The 13909-nt window shown below is 45.6% G+C and overlaps 1 protein-coding gene across 2 annotated transcripts in view; it reads left to right on the top strand.

The window, feature by feature from the left end:
* The window catches only part of Galnt18 (polypeptide N-acetylgalactosaminyltransferase 18), a 302731-nt gene that overhangs the window by 250377 nt on the left and 38445 nt on the right, over positions 1-13909 (top strand). For both annotated transcript variants that reach the window (XM_051192692.1, XM_051192694.1), the window contains exons 7-8: positions 5206-5391; positions 11365-11502. In XM_051192692.1, coding sequence (XP_051048649.1) covers positions 5206-5391; positions 11365-11502 — 324 coding nt within the window. The remainder of the gene's footprint in view (positions 1-5205; positions 5392-11364; positions 11503-13909) is intronic.

The raw sequence follows: 13909 nt of genomic DNA, 5'->3' as shown, positions 1-13909 counted from the left end.
CTGGCCCCCGGTGTCTCTCTGTCACCTCTTTTTTCTTTCTTCTCCGTTCTTCTCTGTTGAGCTCAGATTCCTCCTCCTATTTATTCTCTCTGCCCAGAAGTCCTGCCTATACCTCCTGCCTAGCTATTGGACATTCAGCTTTTTATTAGACCAATCAGATGCCTTAGGCAGGCAAGGTAAACAAATTCAACACATTTTTACTTAGTAAAACTAATATTTCACAACAAGATATCTGTGGTACAAAGTTGAAGGACACCTTGAGATTGAGGGCCATGTCTGTCTGTATTTCTGCCTTTCTACATCTGTGACCCCTAAGTCTAAAATTGAGTATCTGATCTTCCCCACACTCCTCAGGCCTTGACTTCTTTCATTTCATCATCCTCTTCCCATCCTTCTCAGTTTGGGTTTCCCACTGTTGTCTCAGCTTCTCATGGCCAAACTAGTGAGATGGGCTACACATAAAAAGAAAATTAGCCACATAAGCCAAAAACTCAGGGCCACATGAGTGATGTTCAAAGGGTTTGGGGGAATGGAGCCAGGCTGACTGTGGATATGTGGAGAGTAGGAAAGGAAGCTTTATGGGCTAGAAGAACTGGGGTAACATTGTACTAAAAAACAAGAACTCATTAATGTCACAAGTAGACACAGCTGAAGGGGCCATGGTTATGAAGTGGAATGTTGCTACCTTACCCATGGTTAATACAACTAAGACATTATATCAACTAATACATTGTTCTGTCTTTGGAAAGAGTCTCATAATCCTTCTTAGTAGGGCTTGCCTGAGACAATAGCTCAGTCAGTAAAGTGTTTGCATTTTTAACATGAAAACCTGAGTTTAATGTCCAGAACCCAGGCTTATAAACTGTGGTGTGGTGGCATGTGCATGTAACCACAGCTTAGGATAATCAGTGAACCCAAGGTCCAAGTGATAAGGTGGACAGCTCATATACTAGTGATTTCTTTTTCTAACCCTGCCTAGCATCCCAGAGAGGAACTCTGAGGTCATCTGTGCCTAAGGAACAATACCTGGGTTGATTCTGACATCTACATACACTCATATACACACAGACACATGTACATGAACACAGACACAAAAGGCACTTGTGCATATACACATCCACACACAGACATGCATATTCCTAAATGCATGCTTATGCACACAAAGACATAAGCAAAACAGACCATGTACTCCCCACACGCACAGAGAGAGAGAATTAAATCAAATGGATGGAACATAAAAGCACATGAAAATATCTTGTCCCACCCTACATCTCTCAACTGTGACTCAGGCTATGGCTCTGTAGCTTGTGTCTCAAGACCCAGACATCATTTGAGGTATGAGCTGTGAAACACAGATTCTCAAAGTCTGAGTGGAAGGGATCCAAAGAGTCATAGAGTTTGTCAACCCCATTGCTTGTTGAGAGTAATGATTAGGATAGGAATTTTGATTATGGAAGTGGCAGAGACCTCACCTTGACTTTGTACCACTACTTTTGTCTTGGAGGGAGAAAGACCTAGCTTTTCCTGAGATTCCTCATTCAGCAGGGCTGGCTTTGCTAGTGAGCAGAATTCATACTTTCCAGGAAGGGCTGGAAGTGGGGTCCTTGACTTTGTCCCATTATTCACACTCTGCCCTCGGTTCATGGTCACATCTGGAGATCAGGGTAGGTGGCTCTGCTGGAGGCATAGCCAAGCATCTGTGAGGTAAGGAGACTCTGCCTTGAGTACCCAGTTCCACCAGAGAAAGCTGCCTGCTATCATCCCATGTGTGTGATGACTTCCCAGGTTTTACAACATTAATTTAAGCTCTGCAGCCAAAGTAAGTCTCATTGGTGGCAGTAGTTTGCACTTTAATGTCGGCAGTTTGCTGAAAAACCACCTGGGTTTGAAGGAAGTCATGGTGTTCAGTAAAATCTGGCCACATTTTATGTTTATGGCCTCTATTAGAGGATCCAGCTAAGCTAGTTAAAAGTGTGTACCTATAGTCAGTGAAAGTCCAGGACCCTCGAATTCACTTATTCAGATAACAATTATTGACTAGAGACCAAGAAGCAGGCCTGGTATATACAGTGGAAAGCACACAGGCATATCTTGGCTTTTGTGGAGGTTACAGTACAATTCTGGGAGACAGATATTTAAAGAATGAGTTCATACATAAAAATATGAATGTTTTGTTAAGGAATGTGGACAGAAGGTGTTCTGAGATAGTCTAACTTGGTAATAGTTGGTGAAAGAAATTGTTGGCCAGCAATTATTCTAGGGAGATGTTTTGGCAGGAGTTGGAAGGGGCTTGATGTGGTCTAGGATAATTTTTCTCAATGGCCATCAGAGGAGATGGGATCCAGCCAGGGACTGACATACTGCCTGGTCCCCAGTATCTGTACACTTCCTGCACCCTCACCTTAGTATGTGATTCTTGCTTGCCTGGTGCCTGGTGCCTGTGATCTCTCTTTTCTTTTTCTCAGCCACTCCTTTGGTACACACCTCCCCTCCACTCTCCTCGTGGCATCCCCACCCCTGGAACGCATCTTTCCTCCAGTGGCCCTGCTTTTATGAACCAATCCTTTCTGCATGTACCGTCCACCTGGCTTATGACTTGTCATTGGGCATTAGGCATTTCCTGTGCCGAGGCCGACTCCCTTTCATTTCCTTGTCCTCTGTCTCCCAACCCCCACGGAAGCTTCCTGATGTCACCTTTCACACAGCTCATATACTAGTGATTTCTTTCCTAACCCTGCCGGGAATCCCAGAAGTCATCTATGGGTAAGACTTCAGAGGCTCTCTTGGGTCAGAAGAGCCATTTGTCACCCAGGAGTAGATAAGCACAAGCCTTTTCAGGTTGACTTCGGCGTCATTGGCAAGGTCCAAAAGCTAATGTGTATAGAGGTCAAATCTACACTTTCTATTCCAAAGGCCAGATGCTACCAAGAGCTCTCAGGCCACACCTAAGGTGAGTACTGTCCCTTAGATTCAAGGGAAGAGACTGGGACCCCTGAATAAGCAAGGGCTTGCAGGCTCTGAGGAGCAACCATTGCACCCTTCTCTGCCGGGGTGGTAACCTGACCTTGGCAGCCAATTTTCTCATTAAAAGTGAGTGTGCAGAAAAAGCCAAATAACTGCAGTTTTAATACTGATTATAAAACACACAGACCAAGAGCCCCAGGAGCTACCATGTAGTTAGGCCAGAATTTAGTCCAAAGGTTCCTGTGGTTGCAGGACGGGGCAGACATTGGCTGAATCCTTCACTTCCTTTGTCACCTTCCATGTAGCTTTCATGGCGTAGCAGGCACAGGCTGAGCGTGTCCCCATGCTGCCTCACTCTCCTCCACTGGGTGGAATGGGGGTTCAGGAGGGGATGAACCTGCCAAGGTATTTTGCAGCTGTTAGCAGAGATCAAATTCAGAATTCCATTCTCACTGACACCAAAGCTGCACTATTAAATGTGACATTCAGCTCCCAGCCTGCCAGTGTCCCCCCCTTTTCCTGGAAACCCATGATCTATTCTGAGAACCATTTAGAAGTGCGTGTTGGAAGGAAAATTTGATGAGAAAGAGGAAATATGATTAAACAAGCTGTTGACGGGAGCGGGAGGAGATGGGATCACAAAGCAGGGGGTAGGGAAGTGACATTGAACCAGTCCCTGGACGCTGAGTTTGGGAAACTGGGTGCTGAAGTCTAGCTGATAAAAGAAGGACTGAATGTTGGATGAAGAAGTACTCTGTGCGCATCATATCCACTGTGCTAGGGAGCACGATTCAAGGTGGGAAAGTGGGTGGGAGGTGCTACCAAGATCTGGTTATGGTGGCAGGCACACACCCCCTTAAAAGTTGACTCTGAGAAGCAGGACTCATGACAGCACTGTTGTGAGCAACACTGTGTTTTGCATGGTTGAAGTGTGTCCAGTAGTAGAAAAAAAAATTGACCCTGGCACTTTGTGTTGTCAATCATGCAATCACAGTTTATAAGGGCAAAGTGCCCTGGAGATGCTAACTGCTCTTAAAACATGGTCATACCTGAGAAGTACTGGCTCTACCTTCAGGCCAGTCTCTGTGTTGTAAATACCCAGCTGTGTGCCTTTGGATAATCCACCTTTTTTCAGTTTGTTTCTCACCTGCAGTTGGAGATGATGGCAGTGACCTCACAGGTTATTCTGAGGATTCTCCAAGTGCTTGTGATGTACCAGTGCATTGTGTGTGATAAGTTTAATCCTCCCCAGTACCTCATGAGATTGGTGCTATTGTGACCCCTCAGGAAACAGAAATGTTAACACAAATGAGTCAGGGTGACTGCTCAGAGTCACTCAGCCTGTACGAAGCTGGGCCAAAGCAGTCTGGGTGCAAACCCTCAGTTGACAGCACTGTGTTTAACTGCCCCTCCCCAGTGCACACTCCAGGCCTGGAACATAGCTGTCATTCAATAGGAATTTGTGTCTCCTTTTATTGACCCTCAATAGTATATCAAGCAAATCAACAAATTGCCTTCCAGTAGCCATGGCTATAGGGATCCTTTAATGTAACACTGGTCAGTTGGAGAAGAGGTCTTCCTAACCAACACAGCCAATTAGGTAAATTTGAATCTTGCCATATCCTGGATCAGGACTTTTTGCTTCTTCCTGTTAGTGGACAAGTGTCAAACACATGAAGGTTTCCTGCCCCATGATAATACTGAGCAAATAATCCCCACTGACACCAAAGATCTGGAGTGTTTCCCCTCAGAAGCCCAATGGAAGAGGGGCCAGAAGTGGATGCTCCTGGCTCTTTCTTGGTAACTGTCAATTGACCTTTGTCTAGTCCTTTGAAGCTCCAATTGAAGATGGACTTCTGAGCTGGGAGTCCCCAGTAGTCCATTCCTGTTATGTAATGGTATAGAGACCATCATGGGGCGTGGGGAGTGCTAACCCAGGGATAAGGAAAGAACAACACAACTCTGTGGTCTCAAATGTCTGGTCTTTCTGGCTACATGGGGTCCATGGATGGAAGGAAAGGGTATACTACTTCTTTGCAAATAAAATCATGGCAATATGAGCCAAGCTGTGAATTAATTACTTAATATTCTTCATGCAGAAGGAGACATCAGACCCAGCTCATCTCTTCATGGCAGTGTGTGGAGAGAAGGTGGAGAGAGCTGTGTTTCTGTGTTCATGTTGAATGATGGCCTGCAACCTGCCTTATAGAGGAACTGATAGGCATGTCCTTGTGTTCACAGGTGTGGCAGTGTGGTGGGAGTGTGGAGGTCCTGCCCTGCTCTAGGATTGCCCACATCGAGCGAGCCCACAAGCCCTACACAGAGGACCTCACTGCTCATGTCCGCAGAAACGCCCTCAGGGTAGCTGAAGTCTGGATGGATGAATTCAAAAGCCACGTCTACATGGCATGGAACATACCGCAAGAGGTAGGGAGTTTGGATGGGGCTGGATTTCAAGTTTGGTGAGAAAAAATATTCTGAAACAAAACACTAGACTCAATTTTTTCTTCCCAGGGACATTCAGGTCTCATTGGCCATGTCAGACTGTTAATTACTACATACAGGAAGAAGCTAAGCCATTTCTTATCCACTTCCATCAGCACTCTTGGAGGGGGACATCCCCTCTCTTAGAACTTCAGTGGCTCCATTTTAAGTGAAAGTTAGAAAACAGGATGTAGCTCAAGTTGGTACAGTGCTGACCCAGCATGCATGAAGCCGCAGGTTCCATCCCCGGCACTGCATAAAACTAGGTATTGTAGCTCAGGCCTATAATCCTAGCTCTCAGGAGATAGAGGCAGGAGAATCATAAAGTTCAAGGTCATCTTTGGCTACATGGAATATTATCTCAAAATATATGAATAAATGAAGTTGGATCAAATGGCTTTAAACTTCCTCCCCACTCCCAGCTTCCCTGGTGTCTCATGGTTCAGGATTATGAATATATAAATACAACAGTAATGACTACATAATCACAAAGGACACTTTAATCTGTATAGACTGGATTCAAGCCTCTCCATTGAGGCAAACAGAATAAGGAAAATTTATACATCTGTGGGATTTCTTGAACCATATGGACACAAATGAGATCTATTCCCACAGGGATCCTGCATTGGAGAAGACAATTATATGGACATTTCTGACCTTCACAGAGCCCCATCCTTTCCTGTTACTGTTCTCTACCATTCTAGTTGCTTAACATATTAAGATGTTGCAGAGGAGAAGCAGTATTCTCTCCTAGTTTTGTTCACCTTGGCATGTGACATGTGGAAATGACTTTCAAACACTGTGCTGGGAGACCCAACAGATGCCAGCTGCAACATTCCAACCCTGCCTGCCTGCCTGCCTGCCTGCCTGGGCTCATTGCTTGTGTTGCCTTTTGTGTGACAAGGCTGACTGCATGGCCTCTCTCCTTGCTCCCAAGCCTGGGCTTTTCCCCTTGGTGGATCTTCAGGAAGCCTCTGTTCTGGCAGTGAATTGATCTTCCATTGTTTAAAGTTTCCACATGAAAGCCTTGCACCCTGATCTTCCTACCAACCCCATGCTACTCTGGCTGAATTATTTAAAAAGTAGACTGAGCCTTGAGAGGCGGCTTTAGGCAAACTCCCTTCCCAATGGCATCCAGGGCTTCCTGGATGCTAGGCAAGCACTGTACCAACTGGCTACATCACTGGTCTGCCACCACAAGGAAAAGTGACTTGAGTTGTGTCACCCCATGATCAATAGGGAGGAGTCATGGCCCTCATTGGAGTTCAGCCAAACATCCCTATTTACTCCCTGACAGGAAGAGGATTTTCATGGAAACCTCCATGCTTCTAGAGTCATATGAGACTGAGGGCATAAGAACTTAGAATCCCACTCAGCATGCTGAGCCCCACTGTGGGTGTCCCTATACACTAAAAATGTTGTCTCTCCAGTGAACACCATACCCTTAAGGCTCTGTGTAGGGCCAGAGTCCTGCCCATGCTCTGCCCCCTTCCCTCTGCCCCACAAAGCCACAGAGCTGCCAGCCTTCCTATTATAGCCAAACCCAGTGAATGTTGGATAGTGCCATGAGCAAAACTCAGTGAAGTTAATATCCATGGGACTAGCATTAACCAAATGAGAGGAGAAGAGGGAAGGGAACAAGGTGAGACACGGGCAAAAATTTAGGCAGAGAAAGAAAGGCTGGTGTATTTTCTCTTGGGTTGGGGAAATGGCTCAGCAGTAAATCAGGTCTTGCAAGCAGAAGAACTAGAATAGATTCCCAGGACCCACTGAAGAAAGCTGTGTGGTGGTGGCACGTGTTTATAATATTCCCAGTGCTGGAGAAGAGTCTGGCAGGTCTCTAGGGCTCACTGGCCAGCCAGCCTAGCTTACATGTTGTGTTCCAGGCCAGTGAGAAACAATGTCTCACACACAAAAAAAAAAGGTAGATGACACCTTAAGAATGACACCTGAAGGTGCCCTCTAATGGGTACTCATACACACACAGACCAGCTCCCCCCCAACTTCTACACACACCCTCCTCTTCCATCCCCTGTTACTTCCAGCCCCCAAATTCCCTTCCTTAAGACTCTTGAGCTTTTACAGGGTCAGGATGTTCCCAGTTCACACCCACTTCTCCAGGCATATCCCAATATCAAGTCTGCCTTTGCCAAAGCCATCATGGACAGGACTCCTGGCTATCTAACGTCCTGAACATTTAAAAGGCCTTTACCTGGGGCTGGAGAGATGATGCCTTGAGGACTAGAATTCAGATCCCAGAACCTGTGTTACAAGGTGGATGTCCCACCAACACCTGAAATGTCAGTGTTCTAAGGGAACCAATAACCTTTTCTGGCCTCTGTGCACCCACACATGTGAGTGCTTTCACACACACACAGAAATTTAAAAACGAAAACCTTTTTTTAACCTATAGAATTCTCATTTCCTTGATATTCTGAGCTCCCCAAGCTCTTTGGCTCCAGGTTCTTGAATAGCTCCTCTCCCTCGGGAGGTTACCTCTTTCTCCCTTAGGGGTTTATCCTCCCTCTACTGTTGCTTAAGTGCTCCCCAGAGATGTAGCCTTCATCAACCTCATTATACTGTCTCTCTCAGTAACATCCTCTGCTCTTGGATGTGATTATACCACCCATATGCTGATGGCTTTCTAATTAATATCTTCAGTCCTGCTTGTGGACTGGCATCTCCAACAGCCAGCTGGACGCCTCCTGACGCTGTCCTCACTGGCACTCAGGCTGAGTCTGACCACAGCTCAGCCTGTCTTTTTCCACCCAAGCCAGCTCCTGTTCTTAATTGCCTGTCTCAGTTCCTGCTCCCATCTGCCAGATACCTGGCTGCACACTGCTCACAGTCCTTTCTTCCTCCCCTCTTGTCATCCCATTCTGTCAATTACAGAGCCTTCCTGTCCAGTCCCATATCCAGTCACATCTGAGCTCCAGCCCTGCCATCTGGAATTCAACTGGTTGCCCTGTTTCAAGTCTTTCCCTGCTTCAAATCTATCCTTTCTAAACAGTTTATCCATTGCCTTCCTTCAAAATCTATGAAGGACTCTTCATGGTGCATGGGCAGGTGCAGCACTTGACATGATGTGAGCTTTGTAAGCTCTCTTCTCCGTGGGTACCCCCACATGCACCCCCGCAGTCCTTATTTGGAAAGGTTCCTGCTGCTTCTCTACCTTGTGCTTGCTCATTTGTTGCTTTCTACTTGAAATTACCTGCCCTCCACCCCATGCCCAACTACTATCCCTACCAAATCTCCATCCTTACAGACTTAAGTCTTGTGACTCTTCATACAGGACGCCAACCACAGCTAGGAAAATGTCCTTCCACCTACATGCCTCTGTCACCACTTAACTAACCTATCAAATGATGTTAGGTTGTCTGCAATCTCTATCTTATTAGACCAGCGACTCTCAAATCTGGCTGAATTTTAAAATCTCTCTGCACTAGCCTTGGAGATTATATTTGAAATGCTGTGGGGAGGATTCCTTGGGGCCTGGTTTTGGAGAGCAATTCCAGGAATCCAATGTCCATCCAGAGCTGGGAACTACAAGGATTGACTGTGGGCTCCCTCAGGAAATTTTTATGTGTATGTTTGTATTACAGTATGTAGCACAAGGCAGGGCAGGTGGTCAGAGCTCAGTGGAACCTTGATGTTTTCTATTAATGGGTGGGACAGCCTGGCTATGTGTGTGGTATCTTACTCCTAGAATGGTGGTCCACTTCAACTGCACAGAATCCCATGGGAACCTTACAGAAAATACTGCTCTAGGACTCATCCCTAGAGATTCAGGTCCTGGAGTTTGTGGAGGTGACAGAACCTGTCAGGCCAGGATTCAGTTCATCTTTTAGATTCATCTCAAGCATATTGGACTCCAAGAAGCTTTCTTTGATAGCTCACCTGCACCCACCTCATCCTCCTGGTACCCAACACTCCAAGCTAGCTTATGTAGGGCCTTGCCTCTCTTCTCCCTTACTTCCCACATCCTTCCCTGCCTCATACAGTGTGCATAGTCTATTAGCTTGTCTGCATCCCCCAGGTTCCCCTTTCAGGCATGGACTCTGATGTGTTCTGTTTGTCTACACAATAACTGACACGTAGCAAACAGACACTCCATAAAGTTTAGTTGACAAAGGAAATGTGGCTTCTACCTGCTCTCCATATTTCCTTGGGAGCATCTCGGCCATCATTGACCCAGTACCACTGGTGCAAGCACAGACATGTCTTTTACCCATTTACTTCCCTCTCCTCTCTAGCCACCACTACAAATCAGAGCAGAAACCCTTCAGCCCTGCTCCGGTGGTACCTGAAGAATCCCATCATGTACAAGACTCTGGTCAGTACTGGTTCAGCACCCAGAAAGCTCTTACCACTGGTGCTGTCACTCATGCAAGAGGGCTCTTTGCAGGCTCTTACCTGCTACTTGCTGAGCCCTCCCCTGGGTCATGCATGCATGGAACAAAACTGTCCTCTTCACCTGCATCCTTACTACCACATTCAATCCCAAACCTGTAAGAGCTAGAGCAGCCTCCAGCACATGCATCCTGCTACTTTAGTTGAGAATCAGTTTGTCTGTCCGTATACATAGTCAGCCAGTTGCAAACATCTGTATGACCTTCCTCGATGTTAAAGACCCCTCCTAGCTGCTGCTTCCCCTGCACAGGGATGCTTGTGTGTTGCTTTGTTGATGACCTTTCTTTGAGGCTTGGTCACATGGAATTTTGTGACTTTGTGGCACAAGTACTGGGCCATTTTCAGTGTAGCCAACTTCTGATTTGTTTCCTAGGACTGTCAAAACAAAACAAATTAGCCACAAACTTGGTTGCCTAAGACAATAGAATCTTTTGCTCATAGATCTTGAACCCAGAAATTCAAATCAAGGTACCAGCAGAGCCATGTTTCCTCCAGGGGCTACAGAGGGCTAGCCATCCTTTTTGCTCTGTTCCAGCATGTAGAGTCTCCTGGTTTTCCAAATCTGTAGGACTCATCACTTCTCTCTGCTGTGTCTCTAGACATGCAAATCTTAGTCTCTTTTCTCTTACAAAGTTACTTGTCACTGCATGTGGGGCCTATCTTATTCAAGACAGCTTCATCTTGATATTCCTAAGCTAAGTATTTCTTTAAAGATGTCTTAAAATCCTAGTCAGTGGTTCTAGGCAAACATGGACTTTGGAGGAGAAAGATCAACCACCTATACTAAATGTTAGAAAAAGAGAAAGGGGTGTTCATTGTTTTCTAATAATAAAGGCCAAAGAGCTTTTGTCTATAAAAGACTTCATAGTTCTTAATAATTGTTCACTGCCATGAAAAGGATTTGATGCAACTGATAGGAAAAACACAAACACAAAAGTCAGTTAATAAACAGGAAGGGTGTGCTTGGGGGCAGACACTTGATATCCAAAAGTTAAAAATAAGCAGGAGGCTGGTTCTGGAGGCCCTGGATATATGTAAAAATTTCCATCTGTATCATACATATATTTCTGAATATGTATATCTATCTATGTATTTTTCTATCTCATTAGATCATAAGCAGAGAAATAATCCTGAGTACAGAAAGAATGATTTCCCATGAAAACTAACACCTTTAGGAAAACATGGAGGTTGTCCAAATGCAGGGTGTAACTGTGACCCCTTTTCAAAGCTGATGTTCCAGTATTAAATAGTAGCCACACAAAGTTGAGTATTCCACCCCGCTACTTACTTAATAGCAATCCTTTTCAATACTGACTTCATGTTATAGAATCTAAATGAGGATGGTTATGGGGTTAATGCTGCATTGGGGAACACACAAGTTAGCGCCCAACAGGGTCCCTCTACCAGAAAGTCTCTGTGAATCTTGGTTGAAGATACTGGATCATAGCAAGGGCATATAGAGCAGGCTTGATGGAAACTACATCTCTGCCCCTGCTACCTGTACAGGACTCAGGGATTGACATTGGGGACATCACTGCACGGAAGGCTCTGAGGAAGCAACTGCAGTGCAAAACATTCAGGTGGTACCTGGTCAGCGTGTACCCAGAGATGAGGATGTACTCGGACATCATTGCCTATGGAGTGGTAAGGAGCCTGTGTCTTTGGGTTTCATTCAGATGCAATGAAGAAACAAGACTGGAGTTGGGCATTAAGAGGGGAGTGGAGGGAGGGAATAAGCCCACAGCCAGCTCTATGGTAAGCTATGATAAACTTGGATAAACTGGTTGATGGACCTTCAAGAGGCTTGGATTTCACAGTCCAAGCCTTTTCAGCCCCACTGAGAGAGGACTAGGCCCCTCTTCACAGTCCTCAGCAATTCACATTTGCCCCAAATCTGCATATCCTGTTCAACAACATGCATAAAGAAGCTGTTAGCTTCAGATTACAAAGTAACTCAGCTGACACCACACACTCCCAGATGGGGTAACTGGACTTCCTTCAAACACCCTTGTGCCTCCACCATCCATAGGCTGATGCCTCAAATTCATGTTTGAAGCCTCTCTGAGAATACTTCTGAGAAACAGAGCCTTCCTTAATTTACTGAAGGATTTTGTAGCTTTGTTTGTTGGTATACCACTTTCTCCAGTGTGTGTGGCAGAGGCACCAAGATGGAGGATGGAGTGCCGGAAATAGCATTGGTTCAGATCTTAACCTTGAGCTGATAGGAAACTTAACCAGCATGTATGAGACTCTACGTTCAGTCCCCAGCACCATTAAAAATACAGAGTAGAGTAAGAGCTTTATCTCTTACCATCTTATGGACTGTGAGCTTTAGTTTCTTTATCTATTAAATGGGATAAGTTAATACTGCCCTCCTTAGCTAGAAGCGAGTCTGAGAAATGTGAATTGTTTTTTCGCTCAGGTTAAAATACTTTAACCGTGAGAAACCCTTCCATGAGGACCCTCCACTCTTAGAGTGTTTTACACAGTACATGGATGCTGTTTGAATAGCTCCTCTACTGACAAAGTCTGAACACACTATTTTTTTCTATGACAGTTAAGCCCTTGACTCTACTCTATGGGGCTACTTATATTCAGGTTACATATAAAGAATTGGGGGAAAAAACTGACTTGTCTCTGACAGAGCCTGACAGACTGGCTAGATCACCTCAGTTCTTTGCTTTGGAGAGTGCCCCTCCTGCCTTTTTTGATATACCAAGATGAAAACTCTAAGGCAGAGCTGAGGCCTCTTTGGTGCCCTATGATCAGAGCTGAGTTAAGGGCTTCCCCAGCTGGGAACATTATAAATGGAGCTCTGCCTGGGAGTGAAGTCTTTACTGAAAAAGGTTGGGCTCAGAATTAGTTCCCGATCCTTCTATCACTAATACCAGTGGTTATGAATGGCACAGAGCTGGGACACTGCCCCCCCCAGGTCTTGGTTGTCCAGGAGGCTGTCTTGTAGAGATGAATTATATGTTCTATGAGAGCACCATGAATGTTCTGCAGTCTAAAATGGCAGCCCCTTGCCTTTCCACTTCTCAGGCTAGGGAGTGTCAGAGCATCCCTTCAACTGATGCTGCCCAGCTGCTACCTGATACTCCATCACCAAAGAAGCACCATGTACTTCTTCTGATGTCCTGCACTCTGCTCCATAGAAACTGTACGTGCCACTTGGCTACTGTTAGACCCAGCCCTAAGGGAGTATTTGGGGTCCAAAGGGAGCTTTAGAACTGAACCTCCATGAGTCAGGACTAGCTTCCAGCATCACATTCTCCTTAGACCATTGCCGAAGCTGACCAAGATTAGCCATTTTCACCAGGAGAGGCAGAGAAAGCAATAGCAGTGACAATGTCTGCATGTAGCTATTGCACTTCCCAGTCTTAGCTAAAGGCCCCTTCTTCCTCCATTTCCTCCACATGCATGCAGCAGCAGGTTTCTCTTGGGGCCCCTTGATGACAGAGCCAGAAAAAGTTGATTGACCAGCTAGAAGAGGCAGGTAATAGACTGTGTCCAGATCTGTCTGGGTCCAGCTCAGGCTGTCTGTGCTCTGTCATACCAATAAGCACCCACTCATCATCCCACAGAGATGAGCAGGATAGCCATCCCCAAGGCTGGCAGAGGTCACTGTCCTTTTACTATTCATGTACCAGCCACTGTGAAAGGTTCAGCCAGCCTTTACCTCCCACTGTCTCCCCCATATAATGTCAATGCCTGGCTCCTTCGGGAGCAGAGACATGCTTGCTGATGCAGAAGCATCATGAACTCTTAATGAGGGCCACACAGGATGCAGCCACAGAAGCAAGAACATTTGCTGGGTCTGAATTGTTCTTCCTTGGTAATTACTTTTATTCTAAAATGCAGAGGCCAGATGTCTTTGCAGGAACAGCAGTTTTTAAAATCTTTTATTTTCCATTCCAATTCATGCTAAAGATACATCATTCAGGTCAAATAAATGTTTGGGTCACTAAATTGGGCTAGTGTTGAGTCTATAGCCTAGGTTATTAATCCACTAATAGCTCTCATTACTGCTCCTTCAGGCTGAAGGAGTTGT

The sequence above is a fragment of the Phodopus roborovskii genome, unplaced genomic scaffold (genome assembly GCF_943737965.1).
Source record: "Phodopus roborovskii unplaced genomic scaffold, PHOROB, whole genome shotgun sequence".
NCBI classification, from domain to species: Eukaryota; Metazoa; Chordata; class Mammalia; order Rodentia; family Cricetidae; genus Phodopus; species Phodopus roborovskii.
The sequence above is the reverse complement of the archived record's forward strand: the minus strand, read 5'-3'. Positions and strand labels throughout refer to the sequence as shown.